The following is a 24576-nucleotide window of genomic DNA, read 5'->3' as shown; positions in this document are numbered from 1 at the left end:
GTGGGAGGCATTATTGGGAAGATGGAGATCCGAGGCCAACACCCCCTCAAAAAAAAAAATGTAAGACCTTACCTAAAAATTAACTAAAGCAGAAAAGGGCTCATGTTAGAGCACCTACCTAACAAGTGTGAGTCCCTATGTTTAAACCCCAGTACTGCCAAAAAAAAATCTACCACTGACCCTTCAGTTTGGCCTACCCTCTCTTTTTCTTGCTTATTTTCTCTCTTTTCATGCTCCTTCTCAAGGGCAAAATAACAAATTTCTCTCAGTCATGCAGAGCAAACCTTGGCATTAGCTGTTATCCAGGCCTTTGGGGTTTTTACCTTTAGAACTTGTCATTGTATATTTTCCATCAAGTTCTCTCTAAAATGAATTATGGTACCATTTTTTTGAGAGAAAAAAATAGCAATAATTAGTTGGATCAGGTAGTCTAATTAGCTGGTCCTGGTCATTGTAATTGCCAGTTTCTATCAGCTAATTAAAAAGTGGGACCTTGGGCTGGGATGTAGCTCGGTGGTACAGCGCTTGCCTAGCATGCCTGAGGCCCTGGGTTCGATCCCAGCACCAAAAAAAAAAAAAGAAAAAGACAAAAAAAAAAAAAAAAAAAAAAAAAAAGTGGGACCTTTTACCATTTTATTTGAGTCTTGTTTTACTATAGGAGAAAACCACCATGCTTTGGGATTAGTTGGTAATCCTAGACAATTCTTAACTCTTTGGGGCTACTTTCATAAATTGCTATGAGGATTATATAAGAGAGTGCCAACAAAACTCTTGTCACCAGGCTTCAGGAAAATGGTTTCTCCTTTCTCTGGGTCAGTATTGGTATAAGAATTGGAAACCAGCTCTTGGGTATAGTCACACATTGGCCACCTTCCACCACGCTGGAAAAGTGTATTTTCACATTTTTCCTCTCCCAAGAGCACTAATGTTCAGTTGTAGCTAACATTTGATTATAAAAGACCATAAGTATGGGTGTCTGTGAGATAATTTGTGAAAGAAAAGAGGTATGTGATAGCAGTTTTTATTTTTTTAAATCGAGGTGTGAAGGAATTACAAGTCCAGAAAGCTCAAAATCTATAGTGGAAGGAATCATAGAGGAAGAAGAAGAAGATGAAGAAGGAAGTGAGTCGGTAAACAAGAGAAAAAAGGAAGATGACATGGAGGTAGGTGAAAACCTGCATTCTTGGAAAGAGGGTAAGGGGTGGTTCCAAGTGTGGTTGGATGGGGAAGGGAAGATGACATTGTTCTTTTTGTCCACCATTATATATTTTAGGGAGCAGAAACACTGTTGTAAAAGATACTTATGTTAACTCTAAGATATAAAGCACTAATGTGCTGACCAGTTGGAACATAAAGCTTATAGCATATACCCTATCCTCAGACTGCTTTCTCACCTCTGTATTTCTGTTCCTGTAGTTTTTCTCATGAGAAAAATCCCATTTCCTACCTATCTACTCTAAGCCCATCCAGATCTTAACCATCTTTCAAGGCTTATCTCCTTGAGGAATCTTTCTGATCTCAGTTTATATCAATCTGTGGAGCTCTAAAAGTTGATACAACACAGCCTAGCACTTTAAGTTGTGTCTACGAAGTCACAGAAGTGATTTTCATAAACCACATTCACAGATGCTATGTCTTTTGCTAGTCATTCCTGGAATACAGACTTATGTTGTCCTCCATTTATGCAAAAATTCTATCCTAAGCAAAACAAAGTATGTATTTTAAGGGCAGAAACTGATTTTCTGTATGAATTTCCCTCAGCATTTAGGTCCTGTTTGTGTAAGTAGTGCGTGCTGGCTGAAAAACTGGTTTGAAGATAGTAGTGGAAAGGAGTGCTTTTTTTTTTTTTTTTTTTGAAATGTTCAGTGTTTCTGAGCAGCAGACTTTCCAGGATGGCTTATAAACATCTTACTAATGGCAGGTAATAGACTTGGGATAAGCACATACTTCTTTGCATTTAGAGAGTACACTTTTCATAAACAGTATTTTAAATTTAATGAAGATTAATGATCAGAATAATGCTTTGTGCCTCTTTATAGTTTCTAAAGGTATAAATAATGAGTGATCTAGTTGGTCCTCCCAATGTCTTGTGAGATAAGGGGAGATTTTCTTCCATATTTCAGTGTAGTAACTGAGGCTCAGAAGTAAAGAGACTCGCCCAAGTTGGCCAAGCAAGTATTTAGTAGATTTGAGAGTCTGATACAATTACTTTTTACCTTTTATGTGCCAGGAACTATATGAGCACTTCACATTTATCATCTCTAATTCTCATTTTAGCTCTGCATTGTAGATATTATCACCAGTTTTTAAAAGTTAAATTTAAGGTCATACCTCTAAATTTGATGTGATATATACAGATTGTGCGGAATACGAGTATGAAGAGGTACAAAATTAGTCCATGCCCAAGATTTACTACAATACTGAATCATCTTCATAAATACATATAAAATTCCTATGAAGATAGTGGGAACTGTTCAGGTTTCCCAATACACCTTCCAAAGTAATTCAAGGCACAAAATGTACACCATTGTGAATATACACATTCTAGACTTTGTGCCTCTGATATAGCCCATCAGAGATTTGGCTTCATGACTTATAAAACTAAATGTACTGAATGAGATTGTACTCTAAAATATGGACAATACAATACAGGCACTTTATTTTAAAAAGCAAGCAAAAAATTGGTATAAACACCCTTTTATCCCTCAGATACAGATACTTCCCATGGTCACACATAAGAGTTAGAACTAAAACATACCCAGAGCCTCAATTTTTAATTCCAACTCATTTTTTCTTTGCACTTTTTAAATAAATACCATCACATGGTTTTATAAGCCCCAGCAGTTGTGCTCACAGGGCAAACTGAAGTGTATTAAGTAATGAGCGTCTGTTAGCAGCCGCTTCTCTCCTAGCCCCAGGCACTCACTAATCTATTTTCTGTCTTTATAAAGATTTGCTCAATCTGGACATTAAATATAAATGGAATTACATAATGTGTGGTCTTTGATGACTGGCCTCTTTTACCTAAGTGCAAAGTTTTCAAGCATGTTGTAGCATTTATTAGTATTTTGTTTCTTTTTACGTCTTTAGCCGTTTTATATGGATATGCTGTATTTTTTGTCCATTTATCAGTTAATGAATATTTGGGGTTTTTCCACTTCTTTTCCATTGTAAGTAACACTGTACAAACATTTGTTTGCAACTTTTTATGGGGACATACAGGCTTTTCTTTTTCTTGGGTATATACCTAAGAGTGGAGTTATGTGTAACTTTTGAAGAACTATTTTCCGAAGAGTTGCAACACTTTACATTCCCATCTGTAGTATATGAAGCTTCTGTAATTAACAACACTGTTTTGTAACTCTCTGATGCTAAGCCATCCTAGTGGGTGGTTTTTGTTTTTGTTTTGTTTTGAGACAGGGTATTGCTGTATAGTCCAGGCTGTCCTCGAACTGAAGATCCTTCTGCCTCAGTTTCCCAGGTACTGATGGGAGTGTGCCTCCACATCCAGCTCTGATTGTGGTTTTGATCTAAATTTCCCTAATGACTATTGATGTCAGATTCTTTAATATACTTACCATTCATCTGTTTATCTACATTCTTTTGCATATGGATATGTATTTGTTTATTTATCTCAACACTATTTGTTGAAGAGGCTGTCCTTTCCCATTTGGGTGGTCTTTTTGACACTCTTGTCTAAGATCATTTGACCATATATCTGAGTGTTTATTTCTGGGCTCTCTATCCTATTCCCTTGGTCTGTTTGTTTTTATGCCAGTACTAAACTTAATTACTGCAGCTTTGTAGTGGTTTTGAAATCAGAGAGTATGAGTCCTCTAATTTTGTTCCTTTTCTTGAAAATACTTGGTTATTCAGGGTCTCATGAGATTACATATGATTTTTTAAAAAGAGATAGCATATGATTTTAAGATCTTAAAGACATCTTTTTAAAATGTCGTTGGAATTTTGATTGGCATGGAATCTATAGATTATTTTGGGTAGTGGGGACAACTTAATCACAGATTTTTAACACAATACATCACTGTCCCATGTTCACTTGTAGATTTTTATGATGTGGTTGATGTAGTACACCAATGATTTATTTCCATTGTAATATTTTACCTATTTCAACAATGCAGAAAAGTATAGAGGATCATCTATTGTTCACTTAATATTTGCATATTGTGTGCCCATCCTCTTTCCAACTGTCAAGATATAACATGACATTTTTTTCATTGATACTTTTTCATATTTATATAATACCTCTTTCTTAGAATTACTATTGTAGGGGCATTATATCATTATCATGAATCAAAATGTGAGAAAAAAGTACTCTACCCACAAATAAAGCTATTTTCAACTTTTCCATCCATATTTTTCCCATATGTATACCACATTTGTCCAGTAGCAATTCTGATTTAGATGATACATTGTATTCTGCTTCTTTCACTTAATATTATACCGTAAGCATTTTGTATACCATAACGTGATCTTTCCCTTTTTTCCAACTGGGTATAAGAAAAGGTCGATCTTAGCCCCTGCAATTTTTTATGTTTGTTTGTTTCTTTCTTTTTTGGTGGTACTAGAGTTTGAACGCAGAGCCTCATGCCTGCTAGGCAGGTGCTCTACCACATGACCCACTCTGCCAGCCCTTTTTTGTGTTGGGTATTTTTGAGATACAGTTTTGCATATTATTTCTCTGGGTGTTGGAACCACAATTCTCCTGATCGTTGCCTCCTGAGCAGCTAGGGTTACAGGCGTGAGCCACCAGTGCCCAGCTACTTTCCTGATCCTAATAAAGTTTCCTAAGTTCACTAAACATAACAGAAGTATCTGGGTGGTGTGGTACACACTTGTAGTCCCTGCTACTTGGGTGGTTGAGGCAAGAGGAATTGCTTGAGTCTAGTTGTTTGCCCAGCCTGGACCTCAACTCAGTGAGACCCTAAATCTTTTTTTTCTTTAAAAAAAAAAAAAAAGAAAGAAAGAAAAGGAAGGAGGGAAAGAAACCTAATAAGAAGTATGAAAAGAAAACTTGTAATTGTCTAAAAATGGAAATACAATCTACGCAAGACTGTTCATAGGATTAAATGTATATTAAAATGTCCTAGATATAGTAGGTCCTTAATAAGTGCTAGTTTCTTTTCCTTTCCTTTCTCCAGGAACCTAGTTTTTATCTTGTTCCTCCAGGGATTACCCTTGGAGACTCAGCACTTACTCTTATTCCTGCAGACCAAGAAAGACCATCCATATACCTGGAGAATTGAACTGGCAAAAACAGAAAAATACTGGGATGGCTGGTTCCGAGGCTTATCCAATCTCTTTCTTAGTTGTCCTATTCCTAAATTGCTGCTCTTGGCTGGTAAGTGTATGTGTGTGTATTAGCCAACTTGGCTGCCTTAACAAAATACCATGGATTGGATGGTTTGAACAACAGATGCACATTTTCTCAGTTCTGGAGGCTGAAAGTCTAAGATCAGACTACCAGTAAGATTGAATTTGGGGAAGAGATCTCTTCCTGGTTTGTAGATAGCTGCCTTCTGTCTGTACTCTCACATGGCCAAGAGGAAGCAAGACCCAGCTCTCTGGTGTCTCTCATAAGGACACTAATCCTATTACATCATTTAGCCATAGTTACCTCCTTATAGGCCCTGTCTTTAAATACAGTCCCATTTGGGGTTCGGACTTCAATATGAATTTTGGGGAACATAGTTCAATCCATCTAGTGTGAGTATATTATCTTCTGGAGGTCACCTCATTAAAACTGCTAGCCAACTGGGTAGTAACTTCCAAAGTAAAGCAATATCCTCACTCATCTGTACCCTTTACCTCTCCATATCCAATCCCTAACCTAACTAAGCATAAGCATCCAAATGGGATGGCCCAAATCTTCCTCCTAACACTATATCCAGTAGGATAAGAATATTCTGAATGTTCTGAGACTCAAAACAGTAAAACCTCATCTTTAAATGAGCACATGACTGCAAACTCTGGGAGTTCGGATTGGCGTTAACATGAATTGAGAATGTCGCCATGTTTACAGCTTTGTAACAGTTTTATTTAGTGTTTGAATAGTAAAATCTATTTCACAGGGCATTTCCTAGTGAGCTACTTACAGATTCTCTTCTTTTGCTCTAGGTGTTGATAGGTTGGATAAAGATCTGACGATTGGCCAGATGCAGGGTAAGTTATCCAGAAATTGTACCCTTTTCTTTCTTTCTTTCTTTTGTTATTTTATTTTTAAAATAGTTTTATTATATTTTTGAATTAGCATATATTAATAATACAAGAGGATTTCATTGTAGTGATTCCATACATGCATACAATGTACTTTTTGAACACATTTACCCCACTCATTGTATTCCCATTCTCTACTTTCTTCCTTTTTCAAAGTGTGTAGTGGATTTCATTATGCTGTCTTCATATATACATATGTAGCATATTTGATCCTCTTCACCCCTCAGTATCGTTTCCTTCCCTCTCCTGCTCCCATATGCTTCCCAGACCATCCACCTTTTGCATTCATGTCCCATTATCATTTTAGGTCCAGAATTCACAAATGAGTGAAATCATGTGATACTTGGTTTTTTGAGCTTGGCTTATCTCATTCAACATCATGTTCTCCAGTTCTGTCCATTTCCCAGCAAATGACATAATTTCATTTTTCTTTATGGCTGAGTAGCATTGTATTATGTATAATTGTTGGACTCCTCAGCTGATTCCATGGTTTAGTTATTGTGAACAGAACTACAATAAACATAGACATGCAATTATCTCTCCTAATATATCGATTTACACTCCTCTGGATATATGCCTTGGACCCTTTTCTGGGGCAAAGAAACAGGCAGTAATGTAAATGGTTAGGTATAATTGAGAGAGCATGAACTTTAGAGTCAAACCTATGTTTGACATCCTCCTCTTCTCCTGACTCACCATGATTATAGGCAATATTTCCCTTTCTGAACAGTGATTGTCTTTTTTTCTTCAACTAAAAATGAGAACTATAACTGCCTATGTCTCAATTTTAAGGGTTAAAATAAGTCAGTGTGTTTTAAAACCATAAACTACTATGTAGGTATTTAATGTGAACAGAGATGTTCACACTGTTAGAATTTTTTTAGGAAAGGGAAATATCCAAAATAATCCAGATACTGGGGTAAAAAATCTGTTTAGAAGATAGCATAGTGAGGTGGTAAAAGCAAGGGCTCCAAAGTTGGAAGAAATGGGTTTTGAATATTGTTTTTCTACTAATTTTTTTACCCTGGGCAAGTTACTTGACCCCCCTCAGTTTGAGTCTTGTTGTATAAAATGAGAAAAATCAATGCTAGCCTTAAAGGGATTATGAGGTATAATGAGTAGGAAAGAGACACATTAGGTACTATGCACATGTGGGCCATATGACAGTGGGACCAACTTTCTAGAGTTTCTTGCTTTAGTCTGAGTGAAAGACTTGGTGAAGGTGAAGTCAGCAGGCGTCACAGCTTTGGGGGTTATGGAAGAACTGGTGCCAATTCTGAGATGGAGGTTTCAGGCTTAAGCAAATTTTGTTCTTGACCTTCTTTCTTTTCTACTTAGTTTCCCTGGATGATTTTATGGCTTCCATTTAAACCCTGATTACTCCCAAAGCTATATGTCCTACTTACCCCTGTTTCTTGAGCTCTAGTCCTGGCCCATCAAACTCTGCTTGGATGTCTCTCAAACTGTTCCTTTAGCTTTCCTCAAGTCATCCACACAGAAAATAACTCTGTTCCCTCATAATAGTTCTTCAAAGACTGTTGAATGGCTTACAAAATTCTGTTCCCAGACTCATGTGTCTTTTGCTTTCTGAGACCTGGGGCAGGACCATGAGCTGGGGCTGTGACCTTAATAACACTGTTGGTGGTCACTCTGGGCATAGATATGATGTGCTAAAATTCAATTCAAGCAAAACTTTCCTAAGCCACCTTTTCTGAGCAAGACCTATGCTTGCTGCTGGGGAGATAGAAAACTGACAAGGTCCCTGAGACTCTGAAAGCAATTGACCTTGATTGGAATAGCATTTTAAATCGGTGTTGATCACCAACCAGCCTAGGAATCACAGTCCTGGGGTTGAATCACCATTACTGATTGTGTGGCTTAAATGAATTGCCAACTTCTTTAATCCTGGGTTTTCCATCTATAAAGTGTAGATAGTGATATATCTCAGTACAAGTATATGAGATTCAAATGAGAAGGTTTGGGTTAAGTAAGAATCTGACAAACAATGCCTTTCATTGTGTCCAGCAAGCACATTATAGCTAATATACTTATTAGATGCCCTCCTAATTCTTCAGTGTGGTCTCTGCCAAGACCACCTTGCTGTTGAATAATGTATACCATAGGTATAGAGAGTAATTGACTAGGTTGGGAGTTATAACAGAATAAAGGGAAAAGGCTAAGTCTGCATAGATTCTAAGCCACAGCTTTCCCAGCACTAAGTTCAAATCAGCTGAATTTGTTATGAGATCTTAGAAACCCACCAATTGTTCATGATACAGTTTGGGTAAAAAAAATTAGGCAATAGTTTAGGTCTGTGAAATGGGAGAGTTTAGAAATAATCCCACCTCATAGAATAATTGTGAGGATTATTCTGATCGTGTTACTTTATGTGTACCCAGCACAGAGTTATTAGTATGTAGGAATTCTCCCAATTACTTATTTCCACAGTTCCAAAGAGGCTGGTCTAATAGAAAGACCAGGAGGATTGGAGTTACAAGTTTTGGCTCTAGTCATTCATTCATTTATCCAAGACTTACTAAGCACCTCTTCAGTGCCCCAGCCCTGTGTTGGGTCCTGTTAGGGATACAAAGCAAACAGTAATTCCAGCCTGTTTATGGAAATGACAAGTTACAAGTTAACATCCTCCTCAAAATTTTGGTAATTAGAACCAGAGTTTTGCGGGGGAAGGTCTTGGGCTCCCAAAGTGACCTGTGAGACTGCAGAGATGGTATGGAGAGGACTCTTTAGTCTCTGAGTTTGTCTGGCTTTGTCTCCTCTCCAGGGAAATTCCAGATGCAGGTTTTACCTCAGTGTGGCCATGCAGTGCATGAGGACGCCCCTGACAAGGTGAGTGTGGTGCTTAATGACTGTAAAACAGCAACTGTGTGAGTACCGTAGCTGGCAAAGCCCAGGTCTCAGCCCACGTTACCTGCAGCAGCTGCTAGAGGCCTATGCAATTCCACCAGCTTCCCAAGCTCTTTCCTGGCAACTGCCTATGGTCTTAGTTTTGTTTGTCTGGGTTGAGCTGCTGGCACCCTGCTATTTCATCCCAGGACCCTAAAGTTAAGATCTTAAGCTCTGCTTCTTCATTACTCCTAAAGCCAGATGGAAGAAGGATGATTGAGGGTAGAAGCTGTACCCTAAATTCATAGTTAGAAATTAATATGGACTCCTAAGGGAAAGGGGTATTCTGTAACTTCTTTTTTTTTTTGGTGCATTGGAGTTTAAACTCAGGGCCTCATGCTTGCTAGGCAGGTGCTGTTATTGCTTAAACCACTCCACCAGTCCATTTTGTAACGGGGTAAATAAGCCCTCATTCCTCTTGACCTCTCTGGAGCTATCACTAGGATGGAAGGGAGGAGTCTTCTAGCCTATGTCCTTTTGATTTCAAGCTACCTACACTGAGGGGATTTAAGAGGACACAAGGGAGCCTAATCTTCCAACTGAAGCCCACAGGACTTCCAAAGCTAAGCACCATCACTTCATAAGGCCTGGAATATCTCTTCCTTTCCAGGTAGCTGAAGCTGTTGCCACTTTCCTGATCCGGCACAGGTTTGCTGAGCCCATTGGTGGATTCCAGTGGTAAGGATGTACAAGGGTATAAGAGCCCAGAAGTGCTGGTCTATCCTAAGCTCAGGTATTTGCAAGCCTGTGACTGTTTCTGCCTGAGCCCTGCCTAGTCTGGATCACAAAGCCTGTATTCCTCCTCCTCACCACAGAGCCTGGTGTGTGTTTCTACAAAGTCACCCCGATTGTGTGTGCTCTGGTCCAGTGGGGCATTGGCTGCGGTGCAGTCATGCCTTGTCTTCCACCCCCACTGCAATGTACGTTTCTTCTTGAGATGTTCCTTCTCTGAGGTGGCTGGCTGGGATATCAATCATTCCTTATCCAGAGAGGTCTTGCCTCCTTCTGAGCAGAGCTGGGCAAGACATGGAGTTTGTGTGGAAATGTAGAGCAGTGTTCTCATCTCAGCACTGTTGACATTTTAGGGTGGGTAATTCTTTGTTTTGGGGGGGAAGGCATCTGTCCTGTGCACTGTAGGATGTTTAACCATATCCCTGGCATCTACCTACAAAATGCCAGTAGAACCTCCTACACATAGTTCTATCAACCAAAAACGTTTCCAGGTGTCTCAAGGGAAGCAAAAGTGAGAAAACCACTGGTCTTTAGCAAGAAAGTAGACCAGGCCTCTCATCCTAGGAAGCTCTTTATCTGATTAGGGATACATCTGAGTAGTTGGGCTCTTTGTTGAGGAGAAAGGAGAGGCATGTAGACCCAAACTAAGCAGTCCTGGCCTGCCTCCTGAGCTCCTAGTCTGTGTTGCAGAAGGCTCTTGCTCTTCAGAGAGCCTGTAAATCAAATGAGGTGTCACTCTTGGCATTGGACAGCCTCTTTTCTGATTTTGGTGAGGATTCAAGAGAACTTGCTCACCACCCTCATTAGAGTTTGAAGAAGAAATGTTTTCTGCCTTAGACAACTCTGAACACTAGGCCTGGAAGATCAGAATGGACAACAGAGATGATGACAGGAGCCTGGTACAGTGACCACAAAAGTGACACTCTTATGCTGTACCATCCCTCTAGCAAATGACCCTTGATGGATCCCATGAAGACTTAATTTCACTTAATAAACAGTGTTTGATTGGGGTCCCTGAACCATTTGGAGCTTTGGTCAAATGAGCTATACACTGAGAGCAGACCCTCTGTCTGGATCTGGGTAGAGCTGTGAAGAGATGGGACAGACCAGCAGGGGCCTTGGTGGTCATTAGGAAGCACTTCCTAGAAGAGACAGGATAAGTTGGACGAGGAGGGGAGCTTAAATTTGTTTTCCCTTCTCTTTTCTACTCTTGACAGTGTGTTTCCTGGCTGTTAGTGACCTGCCGTCTTCCCCTCCCTATACATTGAGCTCTGTTGTAAATACGTCGCACCAGAGGCCACTGTGATGCTGCTGTCTCCTCCTCACCTTCCTGCCCAGCCACCGGCTCCTTGTAGATGGGCGTCCCCAGATGCACAAACCCTTTTGTGTACACCTGCCAAAAGCATTGTTTTCCAGGGCCCTTGTCCAACATTAGTCTGCCTACTTCAGGGTCTCCAGCTCTTACCCCTAACCTGTAAAGGGGTAGTCCCTGTCTGTTCTCCCTGCCTTGCCTAGGGTAAAGCCTCCAGAACTACCACTCTGGGCTCTGACTCCTGCTGTCAGGCAGTGCACCTGGTTACAAATGTCTCTCCAGGCTCAGGGACCTCCATTCCTTGAGATTGCTCTTGGCACAGTCTTGCCCTCCTCAGGGGATGGACAGTGTACACAGTGGTCCTTATTTTTCCCATTCAAATAAAACACCTGTCAGGTACCTTTTTATCCCAGTCTTATTCTTCCAGGATCGGAAGACCCAGAGAGGCCAAGCACCACAAGAGACCAGCCTGAAAACTAGGTCTAGACAGCCCAAACACCTGGCCTCCCATCTGGGTGAGCCGCTGTTCTCCCACATGTCTGGGCACCTGTCCTGGGCTGAGGCCAGGCTGCTCCAGGGGCCTCTTGAGCCCTTGCTTGTCACAGAGCAACCCAGGTTAAATACAGCCCATGCACAAGCCACAGGCTAACGCCTCTGGAATAGTTTTTAATAATCAAATTTGACCATTTTCATAGTTGTTCCCTGGAGGTGCACAGAGTACCCGCTTGCCTCTTCTAGACCCACAGCTTCTCGTTGCCGTTTGTGATTTCATGTCACTCTACATAAAAACATTACAACCAAGTTGCCCCAGTCTTTGCCTTCGTCCAGCTGCCTCATCACAGCACTGCGGCCTCCTCCTGCTGCCCAGGCACACCATTTCCAAGGGCAGGGAGGGGGAGTCTCCTGAAGCCCATCTTTCTGTGACTGTCTTAGGTGATGTGTAGCCCCTTCCACCTTTCACCCCAACAACTTCCTATCCCTGTCCTGCTGCATGGTCCAGAGTCTGGGACCTACTTTGTTTCTTTGTTATTTATGATCTTGTTTAAAGAAAATAAATATCTCCCAACCTTTATTCTATGGATTTGTTTTTGCTGATCAATGGGCAGAAGGGCAGTTAAATTAGACTTAGTTATCACAGAACTCCAAAAACCTCTTGCCCTGTAGGCCATCAGTCACTTATGTTCTGCCTGCTCCCCCAGATCTGATGCCAGTGGAATGGACAGAGTCAGTCTCCACTGTAATCCAGGGAACTGATAATCCAGTCCCATCACCTCCATTGGCCAAGAATAGGGCAGTTTGCCTGTGTGACCTCAGTCACTCATGGGTAGCTTCACTGATACCGACACCCAAGCTTTATCCACAGCCCAGATCATTTCCCGAGCTCTAGACATGTAGGTCCGCCTACCTCCTCATGTCTCTCCCAGGTGACCAAGAGCCACTTCATATTGACCATTTCTTAAACTGACCTCACCTTCTTCCTGAAACTTGTTCTTGCTCTTGTGTTTCATAGGTCAATTAGGGGTACTTACCAAGTCTCCAGTTGTTCAAACCAGACACCTAGAAAACATCCCCTCCCCCCTTTGAGAGACTATTCCCTTTCTTATCCCCATATCCAGTCTGCCACCAAGTCCTGTTTGCTCTCTATATCATGTCCTCCTTTTCCTTCCTACCCTAACCTCTCTCTCACTTCAGTACTCTTGCTGGTTTCCTGCTGCAGCCTCTCCCCAGCCCCTTAGGTCATACAGCACACTGGAGTCTTCCTAGTAGACTCTGAGTCAGGCTACCTAAACTAGAACCCAAGGCTTACTCCTCCTCACTGGCTGTGTGATGAAGCAGTCTACTTTCTGTGCTGGCATTTTATCATCTGGAAAATGGAGATAAATAGCACCTAACCTGCCACAAGCTGCAGGACTTTGTACATTAAAATAGGCCAGCCAGTGCTCTTGCTAACTAGCATGTGGCAAACACTTAATAAATAGTTCCTGTTATGTCACAGCTATGTTACAGACCTTTACTCAGAATGACCCATGAGGGATTATCATCAGTACCACGTTGGAGGCCTATTACAGATTTTGCCCCCAATCCAAAACTATTGAGTCAGAGCTGATCTGCATCAAACAAGTATGTTAATCTCAAAGTAATTCTGGTCTAGATGTGCCCTGAATATTTCCATGTAAAGTGTGCTCCCTAGCACTTGCTCACAGGAGAGAGTGACTGTCTTTTGGAGTGGCTTTGTGCTGTGTGTTCCCTTGTCCACTGGGGGGCAGCATGATCACTTACATGGTTTTCAGAGGCATTCCTAGTACTTTTTGTTCACCAGACAAGTCATAATTACTGAGTTTTGAGTGTCATCCAATTTACTTAGATATTTAATCCTCAGAGAAACCCTACATAAGAGTTTTAGGTAGAAAGCAGATCCAAATTCATCTCCAAAATGACAGTGTCAGAGTTGAAACTTAGATTGTTTCTGCATCACACTACCTCCTGAATGATTCAAGAGGCCCTTGGCAGAAGTCATTTGGACCCAGAAACCTGACTTAAAAGGGTAGGAGAAGGAATTGGGAGCATGGGTCAACTGGTAGAGCCCTGAGTTCAAACCCCAGTACCGCCAAAAACAAAGAGCAGGAAAAAGGTGACCAGGAAAATTAGTCCTATAGGCTTGATGGAAGAAACCTGAGTTAAACATTCATTGAGACTGGGCATGGTGGTGAATGCCTATAATCCCAGCTACTCAAGATGAAGAGGTGGTAGAATTGCAGTCCCAGGCCAGCCCAGGCAAAAGTGCAAGACTGTATTTGAAAAATAAAGCAAAAAGAGTGAGGTGTGGCTCAAGTTATAGAGTGCTTACCTAGCAAAGTCCTGAGTTAAAACCCCAGTACCACCAAAAAAAAAAAAAAAGTTAATTGAGCTTTGTGTGAAATGCTGTACTAACGCACTTTCTCCACTCATCTTTTGTATATGTGATAAGTGTCCAAAGTTGAGAGAAGTGAAATGACTTGTCCATGGCCATGACTAAGATGACAGCACCTATGCATTCTGATTCTAAAAGTGCCGGCTACACCAAGGCAGAAGAAAGGGACCATTCCCGAGTTCACTTATGATATCTTTAATGAGTACTCATGACTCACTGATTAAGCAAATGTGAGCACCTCTTCTGTGCCAAGCATCTATTGAGATATTGGAGAGGTAAATAATGAGTCCCTTAAAATTAAATTAATAAGGTTTGGGTATGGTGGGCATGTCTGTAATTCCACTTACTTGGGAAGTAGTGATAGGAAGATCATAGATGGTGGTTCACAGCTGGCCCAGACAAAATGCAACCCTATTTCAGAAACACGCTTGGCATGGTGGGACATACCAAGCTAGAATCATGGTGTGAGCTTAGCTACTCGAGAGGCAGAGGTAGGAGGAGCTCCATCTGAGGCTGGCCCAAGCAAAACTCAGCAAGACCCTATTGGAAAAGCAAACTAAAAACAAAAGGGCTGGAGACTAGCAGGCACAAGGCCCTGAGTTCAATCCCCAGTACCAGAAAACACAAAACAAAACCTTACAGTCTAATGAGACCATTATAGAAATAGTGACCAAAGTGTTATAAAGGTTATGGGAGAAACAACCTCTGGAAAAGGATGGGGAAGGTTTTGCAGAAGTAGCATTCAAGTTGAACCTTGAACTGGTGAAGAAAGATAGTTCATTTTGCATAGAGGGAACAGCAGAGACAAGCCCTGGAGACTTGAGAGTTAGTTCAGAACTGGTAAGAAGATTACTATGGCTGGATAATAGGCTGAGACAGGAGATGAGCAGGAGAGGAGATGCAAGAGTTGGAGCATAAAGGCCTTGAGAGGGAAGAATGGGTTTCCAGAAGTTACAGTAGTCAGGGATGTAACAGGATCAGGTTTTTGGTTTTGTTTTGTTTTGTTTTTAAGGAAAGTCATGTGGTAACCTGTATGCATGGGTTGATGGGCACTAGAGTCCAGGTAAAGACAAGGGTATATTAAACTATGACAGAGCCCACAAAGGTGAGAGAAAGGGGTGGTCTCAGTTATTTTGGAGGTAGAGTGAACAAGGCAGAATCTGTATTTGGAGAGAGGGGTCAAAGACCATTAAGTTGGCTTGTGGGGTCTGCCATTAGTCCTGGGGGTCAGGAGTTAAACTTAGACTTTAACAAGGGAAACACAAGGAGAAAGCCCGTAATAGCAGCAGAGGGAAAACAAGGCAGTCCTACTCGTTCCTGCACAGTTTTGTTTGCGGTCTTGGAGCCACCTCTTGTCCTGCCTCAGCCAGTCACCTGTCAGCAGCCAGAGTCAATACACTCTCCTGTGGGTACAGGGCTCAGCTAGTTAAGGAAACTCCTAGGCATCATTATTCCTTGTGCTGGCTTCCTCTCTCAGCTGTTTGCTAGAAAAACTCCAGCCTGTAGCCAGGTGGAACCTGAGCGTGGTCAAGTGGTTGGCCTTCCAGGTGGATGACCTGAGTAGTTAACTGAGTGGTGGGATCATTTTCCCAATGATTGATGGTCATGCCACTTATTGATGAGTGATCAGGAGTAAGCTTAAGATAACCGACACTATAGATGTGCCATTTATAAAGCATTTCACTTTCAAACTTGGCAGGGCAGGCAGGTCAACAGCAACATCCTATAGATCGTGGAAGGGCAGTTTTGACAGAGATTTTCCCAAGGCCACCCAGCAGAACCATCTGGACTAGAGCACAGGCCATGACTTCCAGACCAGTGTGTGCCTGTCAGTCCCTAGCCAGAGAGATGGTTGGGGGGAGGGAGGGGAGTAAGGCAGGTACATAGAAGACTGGGGCCTGGTGACAGGAGACACACTCCCAGTGCAGTGCAGCCTGCTTCTTACCAGCCAGGTGACCTTGGGCACATCACTTTCAGAACTTCTAGCTCATCATTCTAAAAAGAGTGATAATGCTTAATTCACAAGGTATTGTTAGGGTTAAGTGAAACGTATGTGTTTGAAGTGCAGGAAACACTTTCCTGAGTAAAGGAAAAACAGTAAATGCCATGGTGCTAAGACAAGGGGAGTATTTATCCTGATTGGGAATTCAAATGGGAAACTAAGGCAAAAGCCTCTGATCCAAGGCCATATGTCCCTCTACTTATCCCATCAATCCAAGGTCCATTAGCTTCCTTTCCCTAGCCCTATTTAGTGGTGCTGCTTTCAAGCAGTTAGTTGAAGTTGGCGTGCACTTGGGGCCCAGTGCTGCACAGTACTCTTAAATCCTTCTCTAGCCCAATAGGAGGAATTTTTTGGGGGGGGTTGGGGGGCGGGTTACTGGTAAAATATGTAAAAAAAAAAGCCAGGCACCAGAGGCTTATGCTGTAATCGTAGCTACTTGGGAAGATGAGATTGGGAGGACGGAGGTTTGAGGCCAACCCCAGGCAAATAGTTTTTGAGCTCCCCCCAACTCCAAAATAACAACAGCAAAGTGAGCTGAAGGTGAGACTCGAGCAATAGGGCACCTGCTTTGTAAGCACAAAGCCCTGAGTTCAAATCCCAGTCCCACCAAAAAAATAAAAAATATATAAAACATAATGCTTATTATTTTGATCATGTAAAAACGTACAATTCCTGCTGGGTGCTGGTGGCTCACGCCTGTAAAGGTAGCTACTAAGGAGGCAGAGATCAGGAAGATCAAAGTTTGAAGCCAGCCCTGGCCAATAGTTCATGAGACCCTATCTCAAAAAAAAAAAACAAAACCCATCACATAAAAGGGCTGGTGGAGAGCTCAAGGTGTAGGCCCTGAGTTCAAGCCCCAGTACCACAAAAAAAAAGTACAGTTCTGTAGCATATAATTAACATCATCAATGCTGTGGTATTCATTAAACAATAATTTCCTCTTCCTCCTCACCCCTCCATTCCTGAGAACCTCTATTCAGCTTTGTGTGTCTTTGAATTTGCCAATTCTAGATACTCTTAGCAGTATAATCATGCAATTATGCTCCATGCCTGGCTATTTCACTGAGCATGTTTTCAGGGTCCATCCATGTTGCAGCATATATCAAAACGCCATTCCTTTTCATAGTTGACTATTACTCCATTGTATACATATATCATATTTTATGATTCTTGGATTGCTTCCACCTTTTGGCTACTGTGAGTAATGTCACTGTATACAGATTCCTGTTCAAGCGACTGCTTCCATCCTACCAGACAGATATACCTAGGAGTGAAACCTACCGGGCCATGTGGTAATTTTATGTTTACTTTTTTTTTTCTTTTTTGCGGTATTGGGGTTTGAATTCCAAGCCTTGCTTTTGCTTGCTAGGCAGGCGCTCTGCCACTTGAGCCACATCGCCAGCCCTTTTTGCTTTAGTTAGTTTTTGAATAGTGTCTTGCTTTTAGGTCCAAACCTTCCTGGACTGTGATCCTCCTGTTTTTGCTTTCTGCTTAGCTGTGATGTCAGGCGAGCACCACACACCCAACTTTTTTGTTGGTTGAGATAGGGTCTTGCTAAATGTTTGCCTGGGCTGTCCTTAAACCACTATCCTTCTGATCTCTACCTCTTTAGTAGCTAGGATTACAGGTGTGAACCACTGCACCCTATACTAGGTCTCATTTTTTTGAGAAACTGCAAACAGGCTTCCATAGTGACTGCACTCTTGTATTCCCACCAGCAATGCATGAGAACTCCAATTTCTACAAACCTCTCCAAAAATACTTGTTACTTTCCTATTAAAATTATCTACCAAGTGCGAAGTGGTATGTCATTGTGTTTCTCTAATTTTTGCATTCCAAGACAGTGATGTGGAGGGAGAGTGAATGTGGTAACCTTGGGCAGAGCACCCACCGAGGGCTTCAGAGTTGGAGAGTTGGACATACGGGCTGGTGCTACTGGCTTGGGCACTGGGGCCTGCTTTGCCTGCCGCATCTACAATCATAAGAGACAGAAGGGCTGAGAAGCTGGAAAGGGAAGGAGATCTGTAGCCCCAGGCACTGGGGGGGGCTCCCACAGAATTGACGAAGGAGAGGCAGCAGGACGACCTTTTTCCTCCAGGGCGAACTCTGTTTTACAGCAAGAGTCAAAAACAGATTCTGGTGCCCCAGAACCTGGAGCGCATCATGGGGTAATTCTTACTTGATACAATTTTTTATTTGCTCATTAGGGAAAAGCCTGCTTTTCAAAAACATTGTAAAACATACATTTAGATAAAAATCTCTCATATGGTGACATACCTGAATTTCCAGGACTAAAGAAAATTGTAGGTTTATCAAAAGAAAATGGTTTGGATTGTTTAAGAGCTGGAAGGGGCTGGGTGTGGTGGCTCATGGCTGTAATCCCAGCTCCTCAGGAGGTAGACAAAGGAGAACTGCAGTTTAAGGCCAGCTCAGGCAAAAAGTTATCAAGACCCTATCTGAGAAAACAAGCCAGAGAGCCATGCATGGTGGTGCATGCCTGTAATCCCAGCCATTTGGGAGGCAGATATCAGGACCATCACAGTTCAAGGCCAGGCTAGGCAAAAGCACAAGACCCTATCTGAAAAACTAAAAGCAAAAAGGGCTGGGGGCATGGGTCAAATGGTAGAGAACCTGCCTAGCCTTGAGGTCAATTCAATCCCTAGTACGGACAAAGATAAATAATAGAGAGTTGGAGAAATGTTAATCTCAGGAGACACACATCAGTGATTCAGGCCAAGAAATTCTCACACCTGCATAACACAGACATACGCCTTATCATTAAAGGTTCAAATTAAATGTCGCATGGGCTCCATCACATGAAGATACAACCGTGTCTCTTGTGACTTCTGTAGAATTTTGTTTCTTTTTGTTTGTTTTGGTGGTATGGGGTTTGAACTTGGCTTCGTGCTTGTTAGGTGGGTGCTCTACTTGAGTCATGACCCCCAGCTATTTTTGCTTTCATTATTTTTGGAATAGGGTCTCCAGTTTTTGCCCAGGCTGACCTTGAACCATGATCTTCCCAATCTCTGTCTCTGGAGTAGCTGGAATTACAGGCATGAGCCACCATGCCAGCCTGGATGTTATTTCTCTTCACTATTTTCACATATGTCAATATTCTCACAATGATTTCACTAAAATTGTTGGGGGGCAGGGTTTTTCTAGGAGCTCAGTAATGGAGAGTCAGTCGTCGTAGAATCTCTACCTGCAGCAAAGACGTGGCACAGAGGCACCATCAGTGGGACTTAGTCGAATAAATGACAGAGCTCACACAATTTGTGCCCACTGAAACATCATAGAGGGTTTCTGCCAGCATTTACCCACTGTGCTCCTGTTCACAGAAACATTCTATGGGGCTTTGGAAAGAGCACAGGCCTCTAAGCCAGGGAACCTTGGCTCTGACACACTGGAATTATGGACAAGTCACTTCCCCCTTCTGGCCAGGGGAGGTGGCTATAGGTGACAAGCAGATGAGCAGGAGCCTGGTGGTTATGTCTTATAGCTGTGCCTCTTCTGAAAGTGTGGTGAACTTTAAGCAGGGTACCTGTAGAGTTGTCTCTGCACCTCTGAATCATGCCCTGAAACCCTTGGCCAAAAACACTGACCCAGCTATCCTGGTGCCTAGAATTCATCTATAGCCCTTCATTCTTTTGAGAGAATGCTTTATTTCACCAAGATTCCTATTTCAAATGCAAATGCATCCCTTACAGGGACTGGAAAGCCCTCCTGTCACTCAAACCATAGGGGAAGAGACAGATCAGGTACTCAATGAGAGGGATCCTGTACCAGAAAGTGAATCTAGAGGATGCAGCATGAGGACAATGAGGGAAAAAGACTGGCTCTTGTTCCCGAGTGGGGAAAACAGGATTTCAAAACAAGAAAGAGAAAGTCTGGAAATCACTGGTCGGGGGCTGGAGGTGGAGGAACCTTCCTAGCTCCAAGATTCTGGCTCTGCTCAGGGAAATCATTCTTTTGAGTCCCACTTTCCTCCTGTGCCAAAAGGGATAATAATGCTTGGGAATGACATGGGGCATTGCAGAACTAGCAGAGTGGCACGAATGTTTACCCCCTCCCCCACTTTTAACTGATTTCATAGATCTGCTGTGTACACAGCAACTGCAACAAATGTCCCTCTCTCCCCATCCACCCCTATACACAGGCTCCTTTGGCTTTTCCTGGCTTTAGCCAGGTCCCCAAACAGGGCACTCTTTGAGTGGTGCCATGAAAGGGTATTTTGTGCTGCTCTTGGTGTTGCTGGACAGGAGTTCCCAGAGTCAACACCCTATTGCTTCCTTCTCCCAGACAACTTTCTCTGCCCACTGTGTGTAAAGGGAGATGGGTGGGGTGGCCCTGCCCTTTTCCCCCTACTGGCACACATTGTGCTCCTGGGGCTCCAGCAGGGAAGCCCTCTCAGCCCTCTCTGGCCCCACAACCCTTAGGAAGAGCACTGCAGCTTTCCTCTCCATTATGTCCCCTTCCCTGTTCTAACATTTGGGGGATGAGCGACTTTTGTCTCAAGGACAATGAGTGGGCCACCTCACTTACTTGGATTCTCATGAAGCACCCAGCAAGGTGTGTTTGTGGAACTAAAATGATTCATTCATGTATTTGACAAATATCTCCATGTGACAGGTTCTTGGCCAGTAGGCAGCAGAGGCACACTGGATAGACCTCTTCAACACTGGTAAGATGTTGTAGGCTGCTCCCTAAAATTTTTGGCTCCAAAAGACATTACAATGTGAGCAAAGATAACAGGATACGGGCAAGGGAGGGCTGCCTATCTTTGGTGACAGATCTAAATTTTGCTACTTTATAGCTATGTGACCTCAGGCCAGTTTTACTTTCTCTGCCTCAATTTCATGTATAACAGACATTCTAGTGCTTATTGCATTGTGAAAAAGGAAATAAGTACTCCTAAGTTCTTAGCATAGTGTCTGGTCTGTAGTAAAAGATGACATGATCACTAATGATAACAGTCATGAATGTAAAGAGTAATAACTGGAGTGGGTCTTGCAAGGGATGTGCAGTGCAAGGCCAAGAGTCCAGGTTGGACAAGGCTGTTAGAATAGTGCAAGGCAGGAAAAACAAAATTATAAACAAGCAATGCCCAAGCCATAGTCACTCCCACCTCCCAACCCACCCCGCAGTGCTGGGGATCCAACTCAGGGCCTTGGGGATGCTGGACAAACACTGCTACCTAAGCTGCCTCTTAGCATTCAGTCCTATTTAGAATTAGTTACCTACCCACTACACCCTGGTGGGACTCTGAAGCCACACACCACTTTCTACTGGACTAGTCAGACTTTCAGAGGACATGGAGACTGGTGCAAACATAAAAGAATGAGGCCTTGTTACTTTAGCTGTGGTGTGGTGGAGGGACTTGGCTTTGAAAGCACTAAGTGGGAAGGACGCTGGGGAGGGACACCAAGGGGGAGGTGTCTTGCCCCGGCTCTGCTGTGCCACCCTGGTGAGTTGCTGACCATCAGACCTCACTTTCCACAGCACTTTCTTTGCTTTCCTCCCTAGGGAGGTGAGGTTCAGGAGAAGGAGTGAAAAGGGGTTTGGAAAACCAATATCCTGGCCAGAAGTAAGGTGTTATCATTCATAGTTCAGGGGACAGGCGGTCCCCCTATCGCAGGCCTAGCCTGGCCCTCCTTCCTGACCTCTGTGGAGCCTCCCATCTTCAAGACTTGCTCACAGCCCTCCTCCCTTCCCATGAAGCCTGTTGGGTCCCAGTGCCCTCTCATCAGATCTCCACTCAAGGCTACATGGTCCTGTGATGGTTTGAGGGTCTGATAGGGTAAATGTCTAGTTACCCTCTCTATCCCGAATGCTAGCAAAGGCCTGGCACTGAGTAGGCACTCAGTTAGTGCAATTAGAATAAACAAATGAGGCTTGCTCAGTGCTATAGTTTGAGTGTGTCACCAAGGATTTATGCATTGGAAGCTCAGTCCCCAGTGTGGTGACACTAAGACGTGATGGGACCTTTAAGAGGTGAAACCTAGTAGGAAGTAAGTAGGTCACTGAGGGTGACCTTGGAAGGAATTTCTGTAGTTCTTGTGGGACCCTAGTTGGTTCTCCAGAGAGTGGTGGTACAAAAGAGCAAGCCTGAGCCCTGAATTTCTCTTTGACTTTCTGCCTCACCCTGTGATCTCTCCCTATGCACACTCCTGCCATAAGGATATCATCTTCCATCAGGCCTTCAGCAGGTCCTAGCTGATGCTATTGCCATGCCCTTGAGCCCCCAGAACTGGGAGCTAAGTAAGCCTGTTCTTTATAAAATAACCAGCCTCAAGTATTTTGTTGTAGTAGCAGAAAACAGATTACCCCAAATCACAGTGACTCCCTTCCTCTGAGTGATAATTCATATTTTCTTGCATGAAACATTTTCTTGCTGTGCTTCAATGCTGCAACTTAGGAAACATTTTTGTCTCATCCTCCTACTGGCTTAGCTCCCAAGGACTGTGCCCTGAACCCCTCGGTACCCCCAACCCCAGCTGAGCCCTGGGCCTGCTCCTGGAAAGTGCTCAATAAGCAGCTGTTGCTTAGTCTGCAATCACATGCTCCTGGGTTTCAGTTACCTGGTTAAGCTGTTTGATAATTGCGGCACCTCAGACACTGTTAAAAGCGTATGTGTTGAGTGCACAAGGTTTCAAGGCAGACCGTGGGACCTTGGGTCCTCGCTCTGTCATCTTGTGTGTAAAGCGGGGATAATAACTTTCCACCCCTTGGGGTTAGCATTAACTAATGCATGAAATCCTTGAAGCAGTGCCATCTCAGTAAGCTCACATGCATGGTATTGCTGTGATTGGCTCATACGTCCTGGCATTCTGAGTAGTCTGGACTCAGAAGAAAGGGAAGCAGTTTTGCTGCATGCAGTAGTGTTGTATCTCAGGCCCATTCCTCTGGAGCTGGAGGAGGCGGGTTGGGTAGGTAAGTCATTTAGTAAAATTTCCAGAATCCTGGCACACTCAGGGATGTGACCATGCTTGGCAATGCTTGGGGAAGCTGGATATCAGAATGCAGGAGCCCTTTCTAGGGGCCACTGAGCTCTAGGAAGCTGAGCTATGGGGATCCCACGGAGGAAAGGGGCAGAGTCAACATCAGTCTAACCACCCAGTCCTTTCACTGTGTGGATTCTTTGTGAGCAAGACACACCCACATCCCAGTAGCCTCAGGGTTACCTTGGCACCAGCGCTCAAATATCACCGTGACCTATTGCTGCAGCCACAGCTCTCCTCCTACTGCTGGGAAAGATTCCTCATTAGACTCTGTACAAATTCCCTTCCACAACGCAACTCAAAGGATGCCTTTGCAAAAACGCTGAATGCCAACTTACTTGAAACAGACCCTCTGGGAATTCCACCAGGACTCTGAGCACAGAGACTAGTGCAAGCAGCCTGGCAATTAAACAAATGTTGAAATTCATTGCACTGGGGGGTGTAATAGAGGCATTTACAAAGTAGTGGGCACCCTAGAGCACTCACCTGCAAGGAAGACAACAAAGGAATGGAGTCATTTCAATTCAGGTGTGTGTCAAGAAGAAAATGAATGAAATCAGTTAATAATACAAAGTGGTGGGAAGGTAGGTGGACAGGGAAGGCCCTTCTAAAGGGACACTGAGCCAAGAATGGAAGGAACAGAGCTGGGCTGTGGGGACAGGGAGAACAGCCAATGAGAAGGCCTGAGAGGTGGGAGTGTGGAACACAGTGACTCTGAGGAACAAAGAGAATGTCAGCAGCTGGAATGTGGTGAGCGGGGAGCAGGAGGTGAGTCAGACTGAGAGGAGAACATAACTAATAAAATGTTATAATCTACTTTCCACCCAACGTTACAATGTAAGCATATTCTGAGTGGGGAAAGGATTAGTAAACATTTTTAATGACTGTGTTAAAAAATGATCATATAAAAAGAAAAAGATTATTTTTACTTTAAAAAAATCTTCATGTGATGTACTGTGGGGCACAGACATGATCACTGCCCCGGGTGCAGTGGAAGTCAGGAGGAAGAAGGGCTTAAAGTCACGGGGGCTGAGCTAGCCCCTCCTGCAGGTGTCCTCACTGCCACTACTGGGTCCCTGTTGTCGAAGATCAAAGTGGCAAAACCCCATTGACCAAACCCAGAGACTGCCAATAAGTTCTACTTCCAACAGAGTGTCTAAGCTCCAGAAACTTCTCTCAGACCTACCGGCCCTCCTTTGAATTGTCTATTCTACTCCGACTTGACTCTTGGAGCAGATGAAAATGTAAATAATCCTCAGGGGGCCTGGTAAAGAACTCACTGCCTCCCATTTGCAAGGAGCCAGCAATGCTGACAGGGCCTTCTTCCACGAAGTGGTTCTCTCCCTCCTCTCCTTCCCTGGCCCCAGGATTTCACAGCTGCTCCCCGCCAACACTTCAGTCTTCAGGCCTGGAGCTACAGGGTCTGCGGAATTCCTGTCCATATTCGTGGATCCACTTGTTGGCCACTGGGAGAGGGGAGAGA

At 43.3% G+C, this 24576-nt stretch overlaps 2 protein-coding genes across 3 annotated transcripts in view; one reads left to right on the top strand and one right to left on the bottom strand.

The window, feature by feature from the left end:
- Nucleotides 1-12254, top strand: part of Ppme1 (protein phosphatase methylesterase 1) — a 52847-nt gene extending 40593 nt beyond the window's left edge. Inside the window, exons 9-14 of one of the 2 annotated variants that reach the window (XM_074083294.1) lie at nucleotides 1040-1163; nucleotides 5188-5359; nucleotides 6136-6180; nucleotides 9017-9081; nucleotides 9749-9816; nucleotides 11088-12254. In XM_074083294.1, the coding sequence (XP_073939395.1) occupies nucleotides 1040-1163; nucleotides 5188-5359; nucleotides 6136-6180; nucleotides 9017-9081; nucleotides 9749-9816; nucleotides 11088-11106 (493 nt within the window). In that variant the 3' untranslated portion in view covers nucleotides 11107-12254. The remainder of the gene's footprint in view (nucleotides 1-1039; nucleotides 1164-5187; nucleotides 5360-6135; nucleotides 6181-9016; nucleotides 9082-9748; nucleotides 9817-11087) is intronic. The other variant, XM_074083297.1, reaches the window with a different exon arrangement.
- Nucleotides 1823-24576, bottom strand: part of P4ha3 (prolyl 4-hydroxylase subunit alpha 3) — a 65699-nt gene continuing 42945 nt past the window's right edge. The window contains exon 13 of the mRNA XM_074083285.1: nucleotides 1823-24559. Coding sequence (XP_073939386.1) covers nucleotides 24489-24559 — 71 coding nt within the window. The 3' untranslated portion in view covers nucleotides 1823-24488. The remainder of the gene's footprint in view (nucleotides 24560-24576) is intronic.

The sequence above is a fragment of the Castor canadensis genome, chromosome 1 (genome assembly GCF_047511655.1).
Source record: "Castor canadensis chromosome 1, mCasCan1.hap1v2, whole genome shotgun sequence".
Classification (NCBI taxonomy): domain Eukaryota; kingdom Metazoa; phylum Chordata; class Mammalia; order Rodentia; family Castoridae; genus Castor; species Castor canadensis.
This window is presented reverse-complemented; position numbering and strand designations above follow the sequence as displayed.